Source organism: Aptenodytes forsteri, unplaced genomic scaffold (genome assembly GCF_000699145.1).
Source record: "Aptenodytes forsteri isolate BGI_AS27 unplaced genomic scaffold, ASM69914v1 Scaffold153, whole genome shotgun sequence".
NCBI classification, from domain to species: Eukaryota; Metazoa; Chordata; class Aves; order Sphenisciformes; family Spheniscidae; genus Aptenodytes; species Aptenodytes forsteri.
In genome coordinates this window covers 212,977-239,038 of record NW_008796178.1, presented here as the reverse complement: position 1 = coordinate 239,038, position 26,062 = coordinate 212,977, and the positions used below count along the sequence as shown (strand labels likewise).

Below are 26,062 nucleotides of genomic sequence, written 5' to 3'. Positions count from 1 at the left end.
ATGTAAGACTTTGTCTGTGATCCAAAAATCAAAAGCAACTTAACTATCAAGAGCACTAAGAGATGCTGACCACCAGCAGTTTCCATTGTCTTCTTTTTATAGATAGTCAGCATGCAAGGAAAATGAATACAGAAACTGGGCAACTAAAATTCTGCCTGTAGGATCTTCATAATCAAATGTATAGTGACTACTGTGACTTGCAAGATCAATATCAGTAAGGTAAGTAGGATTTTTGGAAGCTATATTAATTTGGAGATCATTTTAGGGAACTTCAGCATGATTGCCATGTGTCAGATCCCAGGCTGACAACAGATTAAAGCAACGTGATGGGAAAAAATAGTTTAAGATGCACTGCTTGAGTTCCTGCTGAGCAGAGGAGCAGGCTTCATAGCACTTAATGGATTCTGATGACTGGGATTATATCAGCAAGAGCAAGACTGCATTTTTGGATAGAAATTTCAGAGGCAGAGTGAGGAAATTAGCAGTCAAAATACTTGAAAGGTGCATTACGCTAGCGCACATTTCAAAATGCCGATTGCCTGCTATTTTATGAAGAGACAAGTATGTTCCAGGGTTAATCAGATTTTGGCCATTACCAGTACCAAGTGTATTCCTTTTCTAATTTTGTGATAGAAAAGAAAATGCTTTCTCAATTCTTTTTAGCATGGTTTGCACCATATGGTCTACTAAGTGCAGCCAGCAACTACTTTTAAATGCTACAGTTCTTTCACTGAGGCATTATTATCCTTTGTATGATGAAAGTAATTTTATGTCTTCAGGAGATGCTTGTATTCTACAAAGCAGAAAGACCTCTCAAGACTTAGTTTCTAAAAATAGCTTACAGTCTTTCGAGAAGATGAAGGATGAATCTTTCAAGGGATGAGCTTGATTATTCTGTTTATTACTTTCTTATTTGCATTTCTGGATCTTGAGGATCCTGTAGTAGTAAGCACTGGAGAACGAGTTGGTTTTTTTTTTTAAACAGAGTCCTCACTTGAAGAATCGCCAAACTTACTTCACATACCTGTCATTCAACCTACAAAGCTGAAAACTGATCTGCAGCATTATCACAAGGCAATATGTACTTGGAGATTTTCAGGAATACACTGAACTTCTTTAAACCTCTTCCCTCAGGCAAAACGTCATGCTATTACAGAGGAAGAGGACAGTTTGTGTGGCTAATTCATAAATAGGTCGTTTTGACCTGGTTGTCAAGGATGATCTTTAACAAGGGAATGAGTTTTCTTTTGGAAGAACACTCCACAACCTTGTCTTTGCACCTAGACTTTGTTTCACATGTATTGTAAATGAATCAAAAAGGTATTTTGTTTAGGGCTCCTTTACTTCATGTTGTACAAAAAGAAGCAAATAATGAAAGAGAAGTTCTATTTAGAAAGTAAAATATATCACGATGGTTGCCCAGCTATACATTTTTATCCACTTAGCAATCTCAAAAATATTAACTTCAACTCTCTAAGAATTCATTAACAAATTATTATGTTGCAGATGTCTTTCCAGGAAAAAGGAAAACCTTCAGTCTGCAGTGTAATGTCTATTACACTTTTTTCTTTGATGTATGTTATTTACACAAGAGCCCCCTTTTTGTGACAGCTCACCTGCAAGGAAACTGAAGATCACATGGGAAACATTTTGTGAGAATCTGGCATAGAGGACCACAGACAGGATGCTATTAAGTAGTTACTCTGCCTTAACTACTTTTTTTTTGAGAGAGGGAGAGAAAGCGAGCGAGGTTTAAAGCTCTAATCTCATACACAAGCTTGTCAGAGCCCAAATCTATCTGTAATACTCTCCAAATCAGAATGAACTCAGAAGAATGACGTTCAATCTTTAAATCCTTCTCTGCAGAGCTATTTTTCAACTCTCAGGTTCATAAAATGCATCCCTGCTGTGGCTCCAGAGCTTTCTAACGTGTATCCTACCTATTATGTTTGACACAACCACATGTTAGAATTCAGTTGCATTTAGAACAAAAAGTTTTTCTTGCACGCTATCCTGTGTAGTGTGATAGAAACAACTCAACGTGACAGAACTCTACCACTGTCACTGGCGGAAAACCAATTATCTCCTCTCCTGGCCACTGTTACTCTTTTCACTTCCACCAATAATTCTAATTGTAATATTCTGGACACTTCTGAACAATTTTTTTTATCTTCTTATTTTGCTTTCTTCTCCATAGAGCGATGTAATAAGTAAGTGTTGCATAAATAATGTCAAGTAAGACATTTTTCATATCTTGAAACACTTCCTCAAATATATATATTCAGTCCCTTTCTACATTCATTCCTAACCAATGTAAAAAGGATATTCAAATCTCTTTGATACAATGATTATTGTCAACCATAATTCACCGGCTTTCCAAAAACTCCTGTGATGTGTCAGGCCATTTCTGTTTCATTTTTGCTAATCAATCCATCTAAGCTGGATTAGAACTGACATGTCTGCTCAACTATAGGTAAATACGATCAAAATATACAATCATGTTGATGATCTGAACTGGGAATTGTGTAATAAGCCACAGTTGTTTCTTAGATTTCCAACTGCATGCAGTTTATTACAGTAACTGCTCATGAACTAGCATAATTTTTACCAACAGGGACAGATTTCTGTTAATGACCTGAGGATATACATGTATCTCCAACCGAAACTGCAGGCTACGTTCACTCCTACAGCAATAAACTCTTCACTAAGACACTTTGATACATGTTCATGTAAATTCAGCAGAATAACATTTTGTAAACATTCCGGTATGAAAATAGAGCATTACAGTCAGGAAATTCTGCTAGTTTTACATGATTCTGGAAATCTTCATATTCCTCATTTTGGCATTAATTTTCTGCTTAAGTTTTCCAGGAAAAAATGTACTCTGGAATAACTTTATATTCTAATTATAGTTTGATGAAGGTGCATACTGAACTGACACTGAACCTGCACTGTCCTCCAGTGCTATGAATGATTTATTCTGCCAGTTCACATCCAATTTTAAATAAAAATATCTATCTTCTTTGCTAATGAACTGATACCAGATTTAAAAGCTCTGGAGGATTTGTTTCCTCAAGGGCATTTCCTGACTTCAAAACTCACATTTAAAAATCCTTAATAATAATGCTCTGATTTTCTAAGAATTTGGAGAAATCTTCTCATTCCGATGCGTCCTTCGCATCTTGGAAGAAGGATCTACATCTGTGTGGTTTAAGATACTGAGTTATTAAAGCTTATGTTCCAAAATCCTGTTGACTTAGACTGCATTCATTGCTTTTGTTTAACGCCCATCGAGGTCAATGGAAATATTCCCACCAATGAGTTTCAGTGCGTTTCAGGTGATGTCTTTTGAGACAAGGAAACCCAAGTCTCTAGAATCCCATGTGATGCTTACTTCTGACTTCTTCCTCTCAATGTTTAGATCAAGATGATCTTGAACTACAGAAAGTCCTAGGAATATTGTTTTTGGAAGAGTGATGAATGCTATTAACAGAACCAAAATAACTTGTTAATATTACACTTTCATTTTTCCTTTCATGAGGTCTTTGTTAGATAAAAGCCTGTTGATGAATCCAAAAGTAAAGAGACTGTGCAAAAGGCAAGGGAAACACAAGAACAAAAGTAAAAAGAAAAACTGAATCCACTGAGAGATCTCTAAGTGATCTGTGGCAGCAAATCACTGAAGTCTCCAGTACCATCCACTGGCTTTACTGCACTCTGTAACAGGCGACTAATTTCAGCTTGCATAGAACTTATCGCTTGCCCAGTCACCCTTCTAGAATGGGATGAAATGTACTGTATATCTCTGAATTACTAGGTCTTCAGAAATGTCTACCTACTCCCAGGTTAAACCTCAGAAGAATAAATATTTTCTTGTTTTATTAAACTACCGTATTCTTATTAAAAGCTAGTAAAAGAACAGTAAAAGAGGAACAAAACTCCACTCTTTGGCTTAATATAAACAGAAGAAATTTTCAACTGACAATTAACAAAACAACATACATGCTAGCAGAAATAACATAAGGAAATACCCGATTTCCTGGAAGAATATTTATGATCCAAAAACATTCTGTGACTTCACTGTAATTCAAAGCACTGTTTGTTGCAAAGATTTATTTACTTTTTTGTTCTTTGTTTACTCTGTATATTTTCTGTAAAAGTCTCACTATTATTTATTCCACAACCTTCAGTGAATTAGAAAATATACCCAATTTACTTAAATATCATTATTATTACATCCATTTGACCTGGTAAAATGCATGCAATAAACTATCCTGGGATATCTGCTTAAAGTTAAGGAGGAAATGTACTGTCTATTTTAAGGGCATTAATAGGGAAAACCACTTCTAACTCTAGACAGATACTAGTTTTTCCTCATTTTGCATTCTATATCAGTCCTAGGAAGTACTGACTAAATCTTAAGCAGCCAGAATTAAGGCAGCTCTGTAATCTTGGAACGAAATGAGAAAGTAATACAGTGAACAAATTCTACTGGGTGAAGCACACAACAGAAAAGTGGCCAAATCACCATATGAAAACAGTCCAATTGCAGGAGAAGGTTCTCACTGTGGGTAGGGTGAGTTCAGGTAATGGTAAGGGTTAGGGTTAGAAAAACAAAGGGGATAGCCCTTAGCAGCAGGCCTTTTCCTGCGTTTGTAGGTCTTCCACCATTCTGAAAGACACTGGACTCTGGACCCCTTACCTATACCACAGTCCTAACCCAATCCAAACAAAACCTCTACTCAGGATCCTTTTTCCACATTTGGAAAAAAACCCCACATGGTGACTACTGAGACACGCTACTCTCAGTTAGCAAGCAAGACGCTAAAGCCACAACATTTGATGGAAGAAAGGAAGTATTTATGCGTGTGTATACACGCAGACACGCACGCAAAGACACACACACTCACTCACAATCTACTTCCAAAATGGCACGGACAGACTTGGCAAGGTCTCTGGCTTCTGCTGCAAGAGCTGTTGTGACAGTAGGTCCAATCCTTCCCAACCGTGCAAGAAGTGCTTTAGTAGACAATGTTGTTCTTCTGTCACTAAGAGAACAAAAAATAGTAAGTCTTGATTTGTAAGATATGCTACTGGATTAATGATGATGCAAAATCGCTTGGGTAAATCTAAAAAATAATAATAAAAACAATTAAAACCCACTGTTAAGGTTCCTTGCAATTTTAACTAATCCTTAGCACATTATCATTAATTTATGGAAACATCCAGACAACCGTAGCTATGTAATTACTAATTGTTTTAATTTAAGGTTTTTAATGAAGCTGTATCCTGAAAGCCTAATTTATAATTCATGCCATTCCCTCTCTTCCAATAAAATGACACTCAGAAACATACAGCAAAAAATGTAGGAAAAATAGCTACAAGACAGTTTTTGGAGACTTTGAAACAATAGTAGAGTTTTTCAGTATTAATATTGCCATTTCGAAATTAATAACTATGCCATTTCATTACCTTAAAACTGTCGAGGAAGTAGAGTTATCTGAAAGTACTTCATGCACGACCTGTTGGCCATTGTCAAGAAGTTAACAGTTTATAAATCGACACAGTCAAAAAGTTAATACCTTATAATTTGATGTTCTATTTGGGTGTGGGGTATTTGATTTGTAATTAAAGAGTCTAGTCTCTCCCAGCTAGAAGTGTAAAAGTAAAAAACGAAATATTATAACCCCTTTAAATGAAATAAATATAAACAACATCACTTTTTTTGTTTCATAACATTTCAAAATATTATCAAATATGACTTTTTTTGCCTTTTTCCTCTGGGGAATTTAATGGAAATTGATACGAGTTTGTGAAAAATTAGATGAAAAAAATTATCTGATCAGTTTCATTTGTTTAGTGTACAGCAAAACATAAAGATTAAGTAAATTCCTACATGGATCTGTACACTTATACACCATCTTTATTTCTAGCAATGAAAGGATCTCTGCAAACTAGTTCATAGTCAGTTTACTATGTTTATTCCTCAGAAACATCAACACAAAACTTCTCCAAATAAAATATTGCTAGAAATGAAAGGCAAAGTTACCTCTACAAATTGTAGCAATTTTTCAGTAGCCACCTCAAAGGTCTTCCTAGCTGATTCTGATTTCCGCAGCTGGCAGTCAAGCACTGTAACTCTCTTTCTCAAGTCTTGGATGTTATCCTGGGAAAAATATTTTAAGGCTTTTATTCTAATCATTTTCTCCCATGGCTCACATAGGTACATGGTGTGAATCGAAATGGATGCCTGAAATGTTTAACATGCGCTCTTTTCTACATTTCTGAAAAACACAGCTGCTCCTGAGGCAGGTATGCCTGATCTGCTAGTAAATCAGTTCCCAAACTGCAACAGATTTTGGCAAATGACATAAAGGTAAATTGAAATTGGCAGCTAACAACAGTGATAGGGCTGAAACTTAAGACAGTTTGAACTGATTCATGAATGGATCAAAAATACCAACCTGATGGTGACAGTATCTGTCAGCAGGGTGGCATAAACAGCCAGTATGTGAATAAACTCCGTCCACTAGTTTGCATCTGTACATCCTTTGGCCAACTGAGTAATTATGGCATATCTTGGAGAAAATTACCCCCTGGGATTTCTCTACATGCACTTGTATAACCTATCGATCAGTGTTATGCATCCCTCTGTACTTCAGCTACAGAGAATGTGAGCCCCATTAGATCGAGTTCTGGAGGCTCAAGGTTTCAGCTTGAGTCCCTGGCACTGTTCATGTGAGAGGACCACGAGTAAAGTCTTCACATGTATATGGGCATGTTTGTTTAGCTAAGCTGTCTGCTGAACAGAAGACCTAAAACAAAATACTCTCCAAAATTAAGACAATATCACTATCATTAAAAATAAACTTCTACATCACTGTAGGTGATCTTTTCTGAAAGCCCACTACCTACTATAAAACTCTCATAAAAAAACCACCAAAACCACTTATTATCTTTACTTGAAGCAAACGAGTACACAAATTCATTTGTATATGCTGTACAAAGCAGCAGAGTCATGATCACTCTGAACGTCAAAGAATCTGTTAATTATAACACTTTTCTTTGGTAGTCTCACTGTCCACTATTGGAGAAGGAGCTGGTAAGCTCTCAGAGGGACCTCATTCTTTTATACTAAAAAGAGTATACTACAGAGTTGGTACCTACTTGATACTGCTTCTTTAGAATAATAAATGCAGAGAATCAAATCTCAACTCAGATACTCGAGTGCTCACTCAGAATTTCAGGAATTCAAGCTAGCATCTCAGAAACAAATCTCTAAGAAAGCAACCCACACGCTCTGAATTTCTTAAAATTTTGGTATTTATTCAAGTCCTAGAAAACAAACAGTGCTTCAAAAATACCTGACATGAAAGATAGGGCATCTCACCCAGATGTTCAGAAAGAAGTTCTAGGGTGTGATTCATCTCACCACACACACAACTGGATGAGAGGAATTCCTCCCTGGGAGCTACATGTACTTGCTATGTTGCTTCTTTGCAAGCTTGTATACGATAGAGCTTGGTTTTACCTTTTAATACCTTATAATATTGAATTAATTCTCATGATGAAATAAGGCAACATTTCAGTAGGTTTTCTTCATCAATTCATATGCACATCCATTTTTCATGAGAAAAACAAGGTAAACACACAAATGTCAACCTGCTTGCACTTGTTCAAACTGCGTGTAGAAAATGGATCTGCAATTACGGGGAAAAATTTAAAAGTGCCTCAAATATTTTATTCCTTCGCATGTTTTGAAATGCCTCACTGGAGATGAAGTGGTTTTAAAATATGAGGCTTAATTGAAAAAAAAAAGTTTTTTTGGCAGGATACTGTTAGTAGCATTTAAATTATTATCTTGATTAAATCTAAATTTACTGAAGAACGCTACTGGACTTTATATTGTTATTATTTGCCTAACAGAAACATAAATATGAAAGCCATTTTTACATAAATGCAAAAGCATACAAATATACGTATAGTCCTTAAAGACAATACATCTGCAGTCCAGAAACTATTCCATGCTTTAATGCTTGAGATGTGCCATTTTGACCTATGACCCACATATGCTTCCAGCTCCTATTTTTCCAGCCCAAAGATATCTGGGTAAAGGAAGACTCATACACTTCACATTACCCCCTTCACTACGCATCATTCCAGTTATTGAATAATACAAGACAAACAGTGACCTACTTTAGAAAAGCAGATGAAAAGAAAATGAAAACAAGACACATGACAACAGCAAGGAAACCATGGTAACTACGACAGGCAATGGCTTTGCTTACTTTATTTTGGCCAGAATGATCAGTGAGCTGAGCCTTCAGCTCTACAATTTCAGCTTCTAATAGGCGAATTACTTCTTCATAGTCCATTTCCATTCCACGAGCCTGCTTTTGTGCAGCTTCTGCAAGATGAATCCTACTTCGCAGAGCTCTTGTCTCTTCTACAGCTGCCTTGGCTTCCTACAGATGATAGGATTTAATCGAAAAGTTACAACTCTGGCTAACAAAGAAGCGCAGATTTAGCTCAAAAGTACCGCAGCTGGCATTAGGGCTACCTTTTAGTATTGATGGTTAGATGGTTCAATTGTTAATTTTTAAGTGTATGATGTTCAAACAAAGAACACGTATTTACAGAGAGAGACAATTTTCCTAATAAATTAAATCACAAATTCTATTACTGTAAATCTAATTGAATGAAAGGTTTTATAGAAATACATCTGCCCCACTGCTTCCATACTAAAGAAGTACTTTAATGAGATGTTATTTCATTTTACTACTATTGCCTGAATTCACACAATTCAGAGTTCGCATATCATGTAGATGGACTTCTAATGCAAGTATTCAGTCCACACTGTTCTTGAAATAAGTGCTGGTTTTTATTTTTCTGCCTAGTTCCTGCTCTTACATTGTTATCCTGTATTATCACTGAAGAGTGTTATATAAAATTTATACATAAATAATGTATAGAAAACAGGAAATTAGACACTGTTAGCTTTTAATTCAGCCAAAGTAATCCCTAAATGTTGTAAAATCTGATTTAGAGAAGGATATTGCTCAGTTCATTTTACTACTGAATATTAATTCAAGTTAACTTTGATTTGTAAATTTTAAAAGTCAAACTAAAGGTCTGGACAACAGCTTACACTAGGAAAAAACAAACAAACTGCTCATCAAAAAATGTCGACATACAGGCTCACTGGCACCAAAAGTAGTAAGCCATCTTTCTTTCGCCTTAGCTTTTTATTAATCTGTGGAAAAATTCACTTTTTATGAATTTCCTGAATCATTAAAGTTATAAGCTTTAAATATACTAATTCACAGAGCTAGAAATTCTTTGTACAAATTCCTCAGCCAAGGATACTTAGGTGAATATCCTATTCCTAGTTTACCTATTGTGTTTTATTATTACAACTATATCCTGGTTGGGAATGGGACTAGAGGGGAAACAGCTAGGGGTAGAGAAGAAATGGACACTAAGAATCTACAATAAATAGGAAATAACATTCTAGAAACTAGACTTGAAATCACTGTTTCTGAAAAACCTAAATGACCAAGTCTTCCAATTTTTGTGGAAGAAATGTCATCTAATATTTAACAAGTGTCATAATAGAAATGTCTAGAGAGGCCAGTTAAGCTTACAAAGGCAGATTTAACTCTCTTATTTCCTAACTTAGAAGCATTTGTTCTGTGCAAGCAATATTCTTCAAGTCAGGTTTTCCTATACTTTGTCATGTTTTCTCTGTAAAATAATCTACTAATCTCAGTTTCAGATGACTTTTAACCTGTACACTGTTAGCCTTAATAAACAATATAAATTTATTTCAGGCTGTAAGTAAACTAATCTCAATGACATATATAGGACATAATCTTCCCCATATTTACAATGGTTTTGCAATATAACACCAATTTGGATGATTGCCAGGGACATTCTGGTCTCTTAGAAAATAAAGCATTAGAAGAAGTAATCACACATGTAGCAAACAGCAACATCATTAGTGAATACAGATGGCACTGGTGTTACATAGTTTAGAGGTTTCTGTTATAGGAACACAAGTGGTAAGATACATTTAAATAACCTTTAATTTGACAGCAAGTATAATTTTTTTTTTTTTTCCTTTTGGAAGCACACTAGATGAGCCTATTCTACATGATGATCATCTCCACCTGGAAACGCAGACTATTCAAAAGCTTATTGCTGCATGTCTTTCTGTTATTCGGCTAGTTCGTTTTACAGCTGTCTGTCTGCACTGCACTAAAAGCAGCGCAACGGGCCATTACTGAAAGCACTCACTGAAAGACCACCAGAACAATCCACCCCTCCTGCAAGCTGCTCACAGCAGTTCTTTTTCCTAGAAACAATTCAGAGAACACAGGGGCTTCTAAGAAGCTATGAATCTACATCAGTAGAGGTCAAACTTACTGCCTCTGAGGAGGGCATGTTCTTGCCACTGTAAGAAACAGTGTGACTCACCAGCAAGAAAAGCTGGTCCCTACTGATACAGAGGATGATTTGGTAGTCTTCAGCAGCAAAGGTATCCTTCAGTAATAGGCTGGAGGTGGGAAAAAGACTCTGGGAGACAAAAGTGAAAAGATGGTCTGGTATTAAGTTTGACTAATATAAATGAACACAGAGGCCTTGACAAAGGGTGGTATCTTAAAAATGCACACATAGGAATTATTTAAATAAACTGACATCAGAAAAGTCATGGGAAAATTGCTATAATGAAAAGGGAGGTCTTCATTTTGAAATAAGACCTCCTTGAGATAAAGGTTTAATCTCTTATAATCCAGAATTGCCTTTACTCCTCCATTGTTTTTTCAGAAACCCAATTGTTGAATATTAATTTCTCTGTAATAGCAGACTAAGTATGACCAGATTTCAACAGTGAAAGACCTAAAGGAATAATTAACTAACAATGGATTCTTACATTACAATGAAATGATTATCTACACTACAACTGAATTAACAAAAATTTTCTGACAAACCAGAGCTGTTTGCTAGAGCAGGGAGGCACAAAGGGAAACGATACCATCAGGTTTCCCCGTTCTACGGTTACTGAACTGGCACTGCCGGCGACATGGTGGGTTCTCCTACTTAGGCAGGTAAGGGGCCCCCACCAGTGAAGAACAGATGGATTACTACTGAAGCTGGCACTGCGGCGATGTGGTGGGTTCTCCTACTTAGGCAGGTAAGGGGCCCCCACCAGTGAAGAACAGATGGATTACAGCATGCTTCAGCAACATTTTCTCTTGTCCCATTCAACTGCTTGTATGAAAGAAGACACAACAGAAATGGAATCTGCAGCTGCTAATATTTCATCTATATAAATGCCTGATGGGACCATTTCTCCTAATCTGGTATGAAGCCTCTACAACAAGTAAGAAACTGTAGGCTGGAGGAGAGAAACTGAATCCTCACAGAATCAATTTCAAGGTACAGGTTTCTTTCAAAGCCAGGTTCTATTTCTTCCTTGGATAAATTCAAGTGTCAGGAGAAGGTTTTATCCGAGTAATATTCCAGCCACCACAAACGCTGGAACAAAGGTATTCTTCTAAACCACACAAAAAATTGTAGTTACAATTCAATTATATTTATTCATTAATTTTACAAAAATTGCATGCTGAAAACATCCTTTAAAAGAACGCTGAGTATCTTTACTATATATTAAAATAAAAAAGCTAGTGAAATAAAAATAAACCCAATACTTTTTTCAGGCAGGGTGAAATAAATTATATACTGCTTCCAAAGTAGCAGGCATTCAAGTCCTGGTTTTCAAAGCACCTTTTTTCCCCTTAGAAAACATAAGCATAGAATAGCAAATCTTAGCCCTACGAAATACAAGTCCAGCAGAATGGGATACCACAAACCGCATCCTATCTTTATGACCTTTCACATTTACTACGTTTAGCTGAGGTGCTTCAGCTGACAATAACGGCATAAAAAAAGCTCCAGTAAAGAAGAGATCATTCAGGTTGGTATGACCCAGGACTTTCAGGCAGCACAGAATAGAGTCAGGCTTGTCCAGGAAGATAGAAGACATCATTGCGGATTTCACATTCATGGTGTTGATGATTTCAGGTACTCAAAAGTGCCTTTCTATGTTTTGTGCCAATTTCAGCTTCCATATGATTTCAAAGAAGACCCAAAGATAGTGCTATATCACAATCTCAAAGTAAAAATATATCAATTAATATAGTTTAATTGTCATAGACCAATATTGGAAAATAATTACGACCTCATTTCAAATTTATCAGTATTTCTAATCTTCTGTTTATCCTGTTAGCTACTGATTCAAGCACTGTTTAATGAATTGGTACTAACAAAACATGTTCATTAACCAGAATATTTGTATGCCTGTCCTAATTAAGCTGCATTCTCTGCGCTTCACAATTAGTAGGCAATAGAAATACCACAAAAGATACTCCAATATATGACTGATAGCCTATATCCTCATTTAAAACCTTGTTTTTTCAGGAAAGCAGTGATTTTAAAAAAACATTTAAACTGTATTGAATTCAGAAGACCTTAAGCACATACTTAAGTTGGTTTGTTTGTTTACTTTTAATCAGGCCATTAGGGCTCAGTAACATACTCAATTAACTCATTTCACTAACTTCAGCTCAAGCAGGAATGCATTATCGTAAGTTAAATGGCAACTTGTACTGTAAGTAGCCTATTTTTTTTAAACTTCATATCACCATGAATCTCAGCGTCAACATTGGTTCTGAACTACAGAAATATATATAAAACACTTGAAAATGCACCAAGTATAAACAGAACTAGAATTTCCATTAAAAGTCCACTTGTATCTCCTAAAATAGGTCACACGGTGCTGTAATTACATATAATTTATTATTTCTCGTTCATTGCACTATATGGTACCTTTTCAATAGCAGTTACTTAAAACGCTTACTAGAAAATCAGAGTATTTATCCCCCGGAGGTTTGTCCTGCAAAGCTGACCTTCGCCATCACAGGACAGTACTTGAGAGAAAAATAAAAGTACGAGGACCTCGTGTGGTAAAAACGGGCATTGCTGCCACTTAAACCAGACCATCTTAAACCATCTTTGCCCAAGCCTACCTTCCCAATACGAGCAGGTATGTGAATTGAAACTCTCGATGCTGAGGACCTGATGTCCATACTGTTTGCATTTTGGGGTTTGTACTTTGTACTAGCTTTAGTCTAGACTGATAGACTGAACATCTGCTCTAGTCTAGAGCAACAGACCGAATGAATGGAAACATGAGGTGCACTACTGGAACATACTTCCAGTTAAATTTTATCCAAAAAAGAATGCAATCTATTTCCCTGCTGTCCCGCAGTGTACAGATGGCAACATCACAATATTAATGGAAAAAAGCTTTCAAGCAGTTCTCTCACATTCAAGGATAAAAGGTGATAATGAAGGTGCTGAACAAATCTGCATGTATGAGCAAAAACATAAAACTAATCTTAATATAACAGTACACGGAAAGATTTTTAAACCGTATCTTGCATTTTTACGTATGACATCTGATGGAACAGATATTCCTTGCAGGTTTCTCATGGCTATGTGTAGCAGTACAGGAGAGAAGAAAAGCGGCCAGCTCACAAGAAGAAAAGAGCTGACAGGATGATGTTCAGTAGAAGCAGGAAACAGGAAAATTACTTGGTTTTGCATCCAGGCTATAAAAGACGTGAGATTTACATATAATAGGAAATTTCCTTTAAGAGACACAAGAAGGCTAAATTTCATAAGAAACTCTTATTTCTCCTCTCATAATTATAGATAGATATGGAGACAGAAACAAGACATTCCTCACTAAACACTTACTACCATTTCTTTCCTGGTAAATACCAGGTAGAATTGTCAAGCGTGTCTGTTTTTACATAATTAAAACTCTGTTTGACATATAAAGTAGCTAATGTTAGGACTGTAGATTAGGCACACCGTTGCCCAAGAACAGCAAAATCAATTTAAGAACACTTAGGACCAGAAAGGTACTACTACATTATTATCCAACTTACCTGATCCAGTTTGTCTTATGGTTCCTACCTCAATTCAACAGCAGAGAAGTATTATTGCTCTAAAAACTTAAGGATCAATATTCTCCAATTCTAATCAAACACTTTGTAGTAACAAAAGAACCACTTTGTGTTGAAACCAGTGTGAAAGTATAGTCTACGTGAGCATCAAGAGAGAAAGAAGTGCTCCCTTCTCCCTTCCACAAAAAACAGTAAAAAAAAAAAAAGAGAACAGTTATATTTTTAAGAAACTTCAACATACTTGCTTGACTATTTGTAGCTCCTCTGTTAACATTTTCTGTAAATTCACAGATTCAGACAATTTTTCCTGTTAAAAAAAAGGAAAAAATAATTAATAATTAGCTCTGAAAGAGTTTTTATTCCTAAAACCCAATAAACTCTTTCCAAACTACAAGTAGCGATACTTAACTTCTATCAATGTACTTACTGCCTTCTGTACTACTATGTTTCTAGGCCACAACATATGTCTGTTAATAATGCTGTATAATCAGAAACACACATATTAAAAAAGTTCTGGTGGAAATAATAAATAATAAAAAGCTTTTATAAAACCTGTGACAAAACCAAATTTTAATCTCTAAAAGCTAGTTTTTCAGAGAGTTCATTGATACTGTTTAAGTTTCTTGAGCATCTGAGGATTATTTACTGAAGATTTCTGTGATATAAGTAAAATACACGTTTTAAGTCTCTTGTTACCTAGCCACCTAACAACTGAGCAGAATAAAGACATTTTTGTGGCTTTAACAGATTGCTGTCCAACCTAATATTCACGTCAAGTTATTTTCAACATTGTATGATTGCCCACTCCTTCACTTGCCTACTTATACCAGAAGCCCGTAGGTACACCACTTTCAGGAGGTTAAAAGTTCTAACAAGTTTAAATTAAAAAAAAAAAAAAAAAAAAGTGCTATAAAGGCATAAAGATTCTCATACTGAGTCAGACCAAGGGTATTTCTCACTCAGTATCAAGTATTTGACTGTGGATTGTTAAGGGAAGAATATAAGAAATGAAGCAATTATAGATGGATCATTGCCAGTTTTCAACATCAGCAATTTAGGGACTCATGATAAGTATTCACTTCTTCAGTGTTCAATGTAAATCGGGTTCTTTCATTTCACTACAAAGTTTTCAGAAGAAAAATCTTTGTGCACACAACAAAGAACAGATCTTTGTGCATGTCAACCCAATGTTTTCGTAATCTATAGCGAGAAAGAATTTTTTTGGACTAGGAGGCAATTTGTAGAATTGCCTGTATCCTGGGATCAATTTTCCAGTCCTGTCCAAGAACAAGAGTTAGGTACGCTGAATACAGAACCAGAATTTTTTACATTTTGGGTTGTCAAAAAAGAAATTCAGGAGCATAGGACTGTGGCTGTAACCCAGGGTATTAAGAAACAATAAATATATTTGTTGCTTTAGGTCTTATGTATTTTGTAATGTCTGTGAAAATATGTATTGAATTTGAAAACAGATTAATTTATCCTCCAGTTCTGACTTCTTTCAAAAGTATTAGCATATGCTGAGACACTGAGGTTACTAGGATCACACATTTCTAAGTAAAATTGCTATGGAAATCAGTCACTTCTCCAAATTCACTTTTGTGAAATGTCTGCTTAGTCTCATTTCTCTGTGAGTCACATTAAAAAAATGCGTTAGTATTCAGTATAACAAATAAAATTCACTGTCTCCAGAAATACACTGTAACCATACAATCTTCAAACATAATTCACAGTTTGCTCTGCCTTATTTATTCATCAAAAATTGCACATAAAATTAAAAAGAAAAACACTAAATTATTATTACACTCAAAAAGAAATTAGTCTCTTGAATAATTTAAAGCAAATAAAAATCCAGTATTACCTTTAATTTACTCATTTCTTTTAAAGCTTCATTTCTTTCTTTCTTAAGTCTTTCCATGTCATCCTCCAAAGAATCACGGGTTACAAACTGTGCGTATTTAAATATGTAAGGTTAGAATGTATTGCAAACTGTATCTTCCATAATCTTAAAAGGTCTTGTTAAGAAAATGAGAGGATAATCTTAATTTTAAAATAATTTAAATCTCTGAAAATACTAAAAATGTTTAAGAAAATTCTGACCAACTTATCTTCCAAAGGGACAATTATTTTTCCCGTTAAAAGGATTAATAAAAATATTTTTAAAAGTACCAAGAATACAACACTAATAGCCCCTGTTTTCTTCAATATTTTAAATAATACATAATTTTATTTTAGTATTCCTATGCTGCAAATGCTCTTTCTTAAAGTCTCCTCTGGAATAAAGTGATTTTCACTGTAGCAGTAGTTCAAATCACTGGGCCCCATAATTGTTTATCACTCACATAGGTAGTAGCAATATGTATTCCATTAAGAAACCTCAGTAAATCACTGTTGTCCATACTTATAACAAATCACAGCATAATTACGTGAATCGCTTTCTGCAAAGCAGGTTGCTTTAAAAAGCTTCACAGAAACTAGGTTATCTTAAAGAACACTATATATATCTATATATATATCTATATACACATATCTATAAAGATATGGAGCTGTTCTAAACATCTGCCCAAGATTTGCAGTAATCTTACATATAATAAGCTCTCCAATAATCTCCTCCCAGCAGTTAAACACTGCACAGGCACATATTTTACCTGTGAATCCAGTAAGCTGGCAATTTCATTGACCCCAAATGTTACAGATTTTTGGCCATCATCCGTTGCATTCAATTGCACAGAGAACAGGTTCCTGGAAACTTCAACGAAATCTAAAAAAGTTTAGATTTTGTTGCTGTAGTCCACAAGTTCCGTTTAGTAGCAGTATCACTAGATGCAACACAACTACTAACATCACAATATATGGCTACTCTTTTACAAATGCAGCGTCTGCCCTCCATAAGCTTTCGACAGGAAAATATGAAAATCAGACACATCTCTCTGAATAGAAACATTTGGTAAAGCTGGTAAGAATAAGAACAGAAATGTTCAAAACAGGTCTTGGGATGAAATATCCCTGAATCAATTGTGAAGGAGAAAAGAAAACAAAAGGTGGTATGAAGTTCACCTTCAAAGTACCTGGTTAGAGATGCTCTACATTTGGCAGACCCCTGTGGAAAATTAAAAAGAAATCTGCACACCTGTTATACACCTGCCCTTCCCAATGAATTGACCTTACTAGAGGAGACACGGTGTCTCTGCAGGAAAAAGGATAAATTTAATGCTAGCTCACAGCTCATAGCTTCCTTTGCAGGTCCTTTAAACCCCTGATAGAGACCTGGCAAAATTGACGTTGACCAAGTTGAAAGTTTTAAACACAAACACTACAGCATTCTCAATCAACATGGCTTGGATTACCCATTCATTTTGATTGTAGAAAAAAAAAAAATTCCGCTACAATATGACAGAAAAGTAGAAATATAAAGGTCAGTTTGTTTACACCACATAAAATCTGATGGAAGATCCAGTATCTTTCTTGATAAGGTACTTGAAAATCCAGTGTCTTTTTGGATGGTTAAGTACAAGAAATTATTTTTCACATACTAGTGCTTGATGCTGTTTTTCATAAACTTTAGGAAAAGTGAAATTTCCATCAGTTTTAGCATCAGAACTATCATATGTCTCACAGTTTATGAGAAATATTCTTAAATCGTTAGTGTCACCTACCAAAATTGCCATAACCAACAGAAGCATCTCATTCCTATCAGAATTAGGTTTAGCTAGAAGAAGAATCATGATGGTCTCCATGCAAATCTCTTTCTATATGCATTTGTTGAAGTGTTCTTGCTTCTCACAAACTAAACAACTTAAATAATCCATTCGCTTAGTTGCTTCAAGAAGTCTCTTTAACCATCAATACTCTCCCAGGTAATTTTTGGAGCAATTACAGTACCCTATTGTCAAGGCAAAAATTTAGGACTTTGTGAGCACAAAATCAAAACTTTCTCAAGGCTGCTCTGAATTAGATAAACTTGTGATTTGCTTTCCAATTACTTAGTTTCAGAATCCCAAGCTTATTTTTATACAGTAGAATAAGGTTCTTGCCTCAAAGTATCATTTTATTTGCAGTAGCAACCCAATACTGACAGAAAATATATTAATGGTTATTATCTATCACTTCTATAGTCCTACATTTCATTATTTTCCATGGTAATTAACAAATTATTACCTCCAAAAGACACTGTTCCTTTAGAATCTTTCTGAAGTTGCTGCCTTAGTTGCTGCTGCTGTTCATCTGTGGGCTGAATCCCAAGATAATTCAATGCCTGGAAGGAGAAAACTTATTTTGGAGGAAAAAAAAAAAGAAAGGACTAGGGATAATGGCTGCAGGGACACGGGAGAGTAATTAAAGAGCTATACTTCAAAGAGCCTTCGTATCACAGTACACTCTCACTGACAACACTTTTATTCCAGAGACACTCTGTGACTTTTCCTTCTAATTGAGAGATGTTCAGATATTATTTAACCTTGAATACAGATGAGTGTAATAAGCAAAACCCTTTGTCCTTAATAACTGCCTTAAAAATCCTGAGGGATGTTCAGATTCCCAGAAGAGTTAATCAGTAATTAGGTTAACAAAAACAGTAATTTGCCCAATATATAGAATGAAATATTGGCCTGCAACCTGAAAGAACTATTCATGTAAAAAATTTGGTGTATAATTTATACCTTAAAGTTTCTCAACCTAGAAATATGCTCCAGATGTTTTACATGCATCACGAAGGGGAAGAAAGGAAAACTAAAAAGATTGTAAGTATTTACCCTCTCCAGCTTCTCTGCTTTGAGACGAATAGTAGAGTTCCTTTCCTGCAGCTCATAATCATCATTCTGGCTGGGGGCAATAACTAAGAAGAAAAAAAATTAAAATTAAATAACGATACAGTTGTAACTATTGCTTTGAAAAATTTGTTCTGAAGCTCTGTTCATCGAATGGATGCCAGCTAAATACTGTAAGTATTTACCCTCTCCAGCTTCTCTGCTTTGAGACGAATAGTAGAGTTCCTTTCCTGCAGCTCATAATCATCATTCTGGCTGGGGGCAATAACTAAGAAGAAAAAAAATTAAAATTAAATAACGATACAGTTGTAACTATTGCTTTGAAAAATTTGTTCTGAAGCTCTGTTCATCGAATGGATGCCAGCTAAATACCAACTTGCCACAAATAAATGTTAATATTTAGATTGACTTTTTTTTTAAGGACATAATTGGAATAAACAAAAATTATGGGTATCAATCACTTAAACTATTTTTTCACATCAAAAAGTGGCAGGTAGCAAATTAGCAAAAAGAAACCAGGAATAGCTTTGAGCGATTCATCAAGCATATGGCTTATACTTGTGGTATTTTCTCTTCTCTCGGAGATACACAGTTACTCTGGAAACAGAAGGGGAAACACACTGGTGAATTCTGAGAAAGACCTTCAAGACACACGCTCAGCATAATCAACAGTTCCCAAAAGCATACCTAGTGATCTAGAAAACACTGTGGAAAGAGAGGGAATGATCTGTTGCCAACTAAGGGCTGTGTGGAGGTAGCTTAGACTGAATTCCAGCAGGCTCCTCAGTATTTTTTCCCGGGAGGAACTCTTTTCCAAGAACTACCATCCATTAAGCCATCATCCCCTCCAGTCCTTACAGTCAGAAATACAAGTTTGCATAATTTCAGCTAGTTGCATTAATAACTTATGGTGCATCTATTTTATTTCCAACATACACAAATGATTAAGCTAAGGAAAGGAAAAGAAGCTAGCAGTACTAAGCAGTCCATATGTAAGATTTCAGGGCAATTGCTTTTTTTTTTTTTGGTGCGCATGCTTAGTTTTAGTGGAACTCGAGAAATGCAGTCACAGCTTTGTCATGTTTCAGACACACCTGTGGATACAACACAAGAAGCAGCAACCTTTGGAAGCCTTTGATCACAGACAGTACGCAAAAGGAGCAGTTAACTATCGATTTCTTTGGATTTTAGATGTATGTAAATAGAACAAATTCATTGACTTGTTTTTCGCAGAAGAAAATGGAATACTTGTTTGTGTTCATTATTTATAAATATAATTTAGATCTTAATTCATTATTTCATTAATGGACTAGAGAGGTACTGAAACCAAAACCAGCATTTGAAAACTAAAGATCTTGCAGTTTGAGATTCTCTCTAAAGGAACAGAAGGAATCGCATAGAATTCTTTTTTTTTTTTTTTTAGTTTCACAGCGTATCTGTTTCCCAGCTCAAAGTAATTTACATTCTCTTTATATGCCAAAAGCATAAACCAAAACATCTTGAAAACCTCTGACACCAACACCTCTCACATGCTATATTAAATTCTGAAGACAGCGGGCTAGAACCTCAGCTGAATTGGCACACTTCCTTTCAACTCAGAATGAAAAAGCCTAGTGTATGAGTTTGTGCAAGAATTTCTCAAAATTATGCTGATTTTTCTTACAGCATTAAAAAAAAAAAATCTAAGAGCTACTTTAATTTTTCAAGGTTATCTTCGAAAGGCTGTCCTTGAAAAAGGGCAGCATGAGAGAAGTGGCAGCTTTGACTAAGGATGTGCTATTAAATAAGACTAAAATGAAAAATGACAAGAAACAGTACAAACTGGAGCTGCAAGTATTTCTGCTTTCCACTCTACTAGCTACGTTATTCAGATATGTTAAGAAACTGTGGCCTTCTTGGAATGAAGCTCCTGTGTATTGCATTATATTAACCAAGAGTCTTATATTCTGTAGATATTCAAAAATAGCCTTTTGTCTTGTTCCTCTGATTTAGTCGTGGTGTTTTTCATGATCAATATGAAAAAAACGTGTGATCATTAAACTCCAGGTGTATTCAATACTACAACCTTTCCAGTTTCAAAAGTTCACATTCAGTCAGCTCACCCTTCAAGGAAGGAAGCCAACCGGTCAGATTTGCAATATGGAGACTGTTTCATTTAAAATTAGGATATCTAATATGGGCCATAATAAATGCAGGTACAATTTAAATAACATCAGTGGAGCGACATCTAGAATGAATCAGATCCTGTATGTTTGTCCTTCCTCTCTCAGTATATTAGACGTCAAGTTGAGAAGCACAGGTCATGCTTACTTAACTACCGCCTGAAGAAAAAGAATATAGTTCAGGTCTTCATACAGAAATACAGAACAGAATCAGTTATATTGCTGTGTCAATTGAGACTCTCATGATTATGTCAGACTACTGCATTTTCACTGTTTGTAAATACAACACATATTTGTTTCCCAAAGGAATTACAATTGTTCAGTTCAGATTTGGTTCTGACCAAATTCTACAACCTCTATTTTTCCTTAGTGTTGTTTTCAAAATATGTATTTAGAGATATGATCAAAGTGACTGTTGTCTTTGTTTGAATGTCATGACTCTCAAATATAAATATACAGATATATATTCTAGTCTTATCAATTGAAAATTGAAAGAGGCCTGCATGTTATTTCTATCCTTCCAATATGCTGCCCTGATTTAAAACAAACAAAAAAAAAGCGCAAGCAGTATACATCCACAGAATTCCATCAAATCAAGAAAGCACCCTAATCTTGATCTGTATGCGAGCGTTCATTATCTGGTTTCTACTGAGTCTACTATCATTACTGCTGTATAGCAAATGTTGTGATCACTCATTTTTGTTTGGTTTCAGCTGTTTGTTAAAGACAATGTAAGTTACATTTGACAGAAGCTACTAGACAATCCATTGAACTCAGTCCTTTATTTAGTACTACAAAAACAGTGCAATATTCCTTTTTTTAAAGACTATCGAGTCTCACTATGTACTATTTTCTGTATGACAGTTATTGCAGAAAAAAAGGGTGGCAGGGAATTAAATCAGCATTTACCAGTGGCAGACACATCAGTAGGACTGCTGTCTAGAGAAGTAATTGGAGATTGCTCTTCCATCTTGACTCCAGTTTCCATCTATGAAAGAAAATCAAAAGTCATGAAATACCATTTCTAAAACAGATCACAAGCCAAACTAGAAATACACATTAATGTAGAAGAGAGGGAGAGGAAGGAAGACTGGGGGAGAAATAGTGCTGGATAGATCAAAACAACCCTAGGAGAAAATGGAAGGCATGGGGGGTGGTGGTGGTGAGAAGGAATGCCATTCAAAAATCTTAGATCAGGGCCTCATCAAAACCTTAGTTAGGTTTTGAGTATCTTCACAGATTAAGATAGCACAGCCCCTCTAGGCAACCTGTTTCAATGTTTGTCTCTCTAATAGGAAAGAAAAATGGACAAGAATTTTAAGTACAAACGTAAGATCAATTGAGAATCACCTGTTTTGACTTTGTGTTTGACATGGAACATTTTATTCTTCCTTGTTCAAAGATAATACTTTATTAAAATGCCATAAATTGAAAATGTTTTTTGAAAAACTGAAATAATAGAGTAGTTTTAAAATCTTCTTTCTTATGGTCAACATTACTTCTTTACACTAGTGGTGAGCTGTATGAATTAAAACAACAATTGTTGCTTAGCTGAAAGAAAGGGGGAAAAACCCACATTCTTCTAGGACTGATTTTTAAGCGAAAATCTCATCATCATGGAGGAAGTGTAACTTGTGAGATGGTACTGTACTCACACATATGTAGTAATCAGAGTACTTTATCTCTGAAATATATAACTATATATATCTGGTTCTGAAACTTTACTCCCTAGAGAAACAGTAAGAAGAACTTTGTATCTAAGAACACGGTTAATGCTTATTTTATTTGATTTGTTTTCTTACCACAAGTCAACTAATACTCTTGTTCCTCTCATCAGTGTGGTTTACTCTACTGTTACACGTCTTCTGGAAAAGTCTTGATATTCCAAAGAATTAATATTGTGCAGGAAAAAGAGCCAGTAATTTTTTTACTAGAATGGAAACTGAATTAAAATAACCCTACACTGAAATTCCAATAAAATTAGGAAAACCAACCATTTGCTCACTTTATACTAAGAGGAGTAATAAGTATACTCACAGCATTTGGAGTGAACATTGAAACAAGCTTCCCATTAGGAGATGCAAGAGGACTAAGTCCTGCAGCCTGTTGCTCTCCACATGCTACAGAAGGCGTTAAGAGACTGAAAGGACGTTGCAGATTCTCTGAATAACCAGGAATATTTTTTTGTCTAATAAAAGCTATCTCCCAAAAACTTTCAAACCTAAAATTAAAATTAAAAAAGTTTCAACATATTGTATACTATACTGTTCGTAAGGTTATACGCTACTCTTGCAAAAATTACATTTTCCTACACACTGTGTGTGATTTTGTTTGTTTGTTTTTCTAAAAGGATGTTCTATTCCCCATCATTAAAAAAGGCAAATAGTGTGGGTTTGGGTTTTTTTTTTTCCTTTTGAAAGGAATGAAAGTATCATAATTTTACAGGTCTAAAAGGTTCATTTTAGTCTTTTTCTACAAAATAATATTGCAATTGAATATTTCAAAAAAATTAATATCCCTTGCACTTCCTCTCAGTACACACGACATTTCACAATCTGACCATAAATACTGCATAATAAACCATTTTGGAGGGTTAGCTGTTTGACAGTAACAGATACCTCATCTTTGTTCTGTTGATTATACTTTTTGCCTCTTCATAGGAGACACCAATCATTGACTCTTTGTTTATGGATACAAGTTGATCTCCAGGCTTCAGTCGTCCATCCTAACATAACAAATAAAAAAACAAACCCACAAATTTTGTATTAATTGCTAACACTACAGAAAGCACTGTACAATCACAGCACTTTAACATATTCCTCTGGATCTGTTAAGACGAGAAATATCAAGAATGGCTATACATTTTGCCTGACAATCTTCCAGAAATAAACAGCAGATCAAACGATCATTTAATCACCGTGACAGCAGTCATTATAAAAGCTTCATGAGACAGAACAGATCTCAGATATTGTGTAAAGAAGAAATTTGGACCCAGATGCATATTTCTGTTAAAACCAACCAACCAACCAACCAACCACAGAAAGTAATTTTTCCAGCAAGGAGTACCAACCCATCTGACTACAGGAAGCTTCTTCACTAATTAATTCAGCTGTGAGCTGGATTAATTTGTATTTCAAACCCAAATGTTCTTGGCTATACATGGGACAGTTCAGGCACTTACTCGCCATATTAATCTTAATGAGAAAAGCAGATTAGCCGATTAGGAATTCACCAGTCAAAACCACGACAGAAATAACATTGCCAACTTTGTGCTTCTGTTTAATTCATTGCAAACTTTCTACCAGCACAGGATCATATCACATTTCTGTCTCAGGGACTGTAAGACAAGACTTTAAACATGCTAAGCTAGATTTCTCACTAAGATAAAGGTTTCTTTACTCACATTTTAAAAGAGGCCTCAACAATTTAACTGAAAATTCATGTAATTCACCTATGGTTACAGAGTTAGTCTAATGTAATACACATTAAATTACACATAACGTGTGTTCTTCAGCTCTTAAGAAATTAATCAATCTGACCATGTGAAACAAACTGTGTACAGAAGAAGATACATAGGAAAGAAGTAAAATACCTTTTCAAGACCAGTATAATTTTACATATTTAAAACCCACATACCATAATTTTAGCTGTGTTATTTCAAACCTATGATAGCACTTTACTACATTCTTTTGTCACTTAGTGTTTTGGTTTTGATTAAAGAAAATAGTTGTAGATCTTTTATTTCGCTTGCATCCTGCCTATGAAAAGATACCAATTTCAATGCTGCCCTCACGTGGCAGAGATTTAAAATATGCTTGCTATGTAGGTTTCTCAAACAGGACAACCAAGATTGGGTAATTGCCTCTAATATTGCTACTATTAGAACCTACCGCAAATTAATGTCTCAGCCTTAGTCTATCGATTATGTATGACAGGCTTTAAATTATATGTTCACAATGAGAAAAATGTTTTAGAAGCCACAACAAAATAGGAGAAAACAAAAGAAGAATGATTACCATTTATCTACTAAAAAAGTCCTGGAGAAACATTGCATTTTTTCCTTCCTTCTTGGCCTTTTGGGATTAACCTTAATCTACAAAAATTCAGTCACAATATTTATAGACTGTTTTGGGGCAAAACTCATTGCTCGTGAAATTAACTCGTACCCTCTTGCTTGGCAAGAGGCAAAAACTGCAAAAACTGGTTATCTAGACATCAAAATAACCACAACAACTCAGGATACAAAAGGAGACACTTGGATAAACAGTCTTGTGTACTTGAACCAGACAGTTGTTATTTATTTGGTTTTTTAAAACTGACAAACCCTCCTGATTTACATATTGCATTTGTCATAAATGAAAACAGTAATCAGTACTGATTCATACATTTTATTAGTCTGCACGATCAGAATATTTTTTATTCTAATTTGCCTACACATTGCTTTCCAACTGCAAGGACGCATCTAAATTAAGTCCAAGGGAAAAATTATTTTTGAACGTCCAAGAAAAAAAAAAAGAGATGCAATCTGGAGCTCTGTCCCATCCGTGCTGATTTACCTTGCATCATGTAACCTCTTAAAGAAGTTGATTTCTTATTTTCTCATACATAAATTGGGGAATAAGATCCTTATTTACCTCAAATGAACTCATGAATAATTTTCATTACCATGTAACCATGCTATGGTGCAATGAGATAATTCTGTTGAAAGAGAAAGTAAGGAGAAACAAACAAATTTTGTATTTAAAATATAACTGTATATATAAAATACTGAAATAGGTACTAAATGAAGGCAAAAATACAGGTGACTGAAGGGGGAGAGAGGGAAAAAAGGTCTTTACCTTATGACAATCACCACCGGGGATGATTTCTTGAATATATACCAAAGGCCCTTCATTTCTGTTAATCCCTCCTACAATATTCAAACCTAGGCTTGTTCCTTTGCAAACAGAGATAATCTGAAATGCACTATCCCTACGAAGAGAAAGAAAAGAAAAATAGAATTACTTCACAGAACTAGATAATAAAGACTCAGGTGATATACTATCTTTATCTTATGGATTTCACAAATATGTATTACAGCAACAGAAATAGCGGACATTTA

General features: G+C 35.2%; 1 protein-coding gene across 1 annotated transcript in view; it reads right to left on the bottom strand.

Annotated features, from left to right (window-relative positions):
- The window catches only part of STXBP4 (syntaxin binding protein 4), a 71,374-nt gene that overhangs the window by 31,938 nt on the left and 13,374 nt on the right, over window positions 1-26,062 (bottom strand). Inside the window, exons 8-20 of the mRNA XM_009287663.2 lie at window positions 25,800-25,932; window positions 23,580-23,686; window positions 22,999-23,182; window positions 21,871-21,949; window positions 18,985-19,067; window positions 18,192-18,288; window positions 16,682-16,794; window positions 15,895-15,981; window positions 14,275-14,340; window positions 8,289-8,465; window positions 6,050-6,166; window positions 5,473-5,522; window positions 4,915-5,048 (exon numbers count right to left, since the gene is read on the bottom strand). Coding sequence (XP_009285938.1) covers window positions 4,915-5,048; window positions 5,473-5,522; window positions 6,050-6,166; window positions 8,289-8,465; window positions 14,275-14,340; window positions 15,895-15,981; window positions 16,682-16,794; window positions 18,192-18,288; window positions 18,985-19,067; window positions 21,871-21,949; window positions 22,999-23,182; window positions 23,580-23,686; window positions 25,800-25,932 — 1,427 coding nt within the window. The remainder of the gene's footprint in view (window positions 1-4,914; window positions 5,049-5,472; window positions 5,523-6,049; window positions 6,167-8,288; window positions 8,466-14,274; window positions 14,341-15,894; window positions 15,982-16,681; window positions 16,795-18,191; window positions 18,289-18,984; window positions 19,068-21,870; window positions 21,950-22,998; window positions 23,183-23,579; window positions 23,687-25,799; window positions 25,933-26,062) is intronic.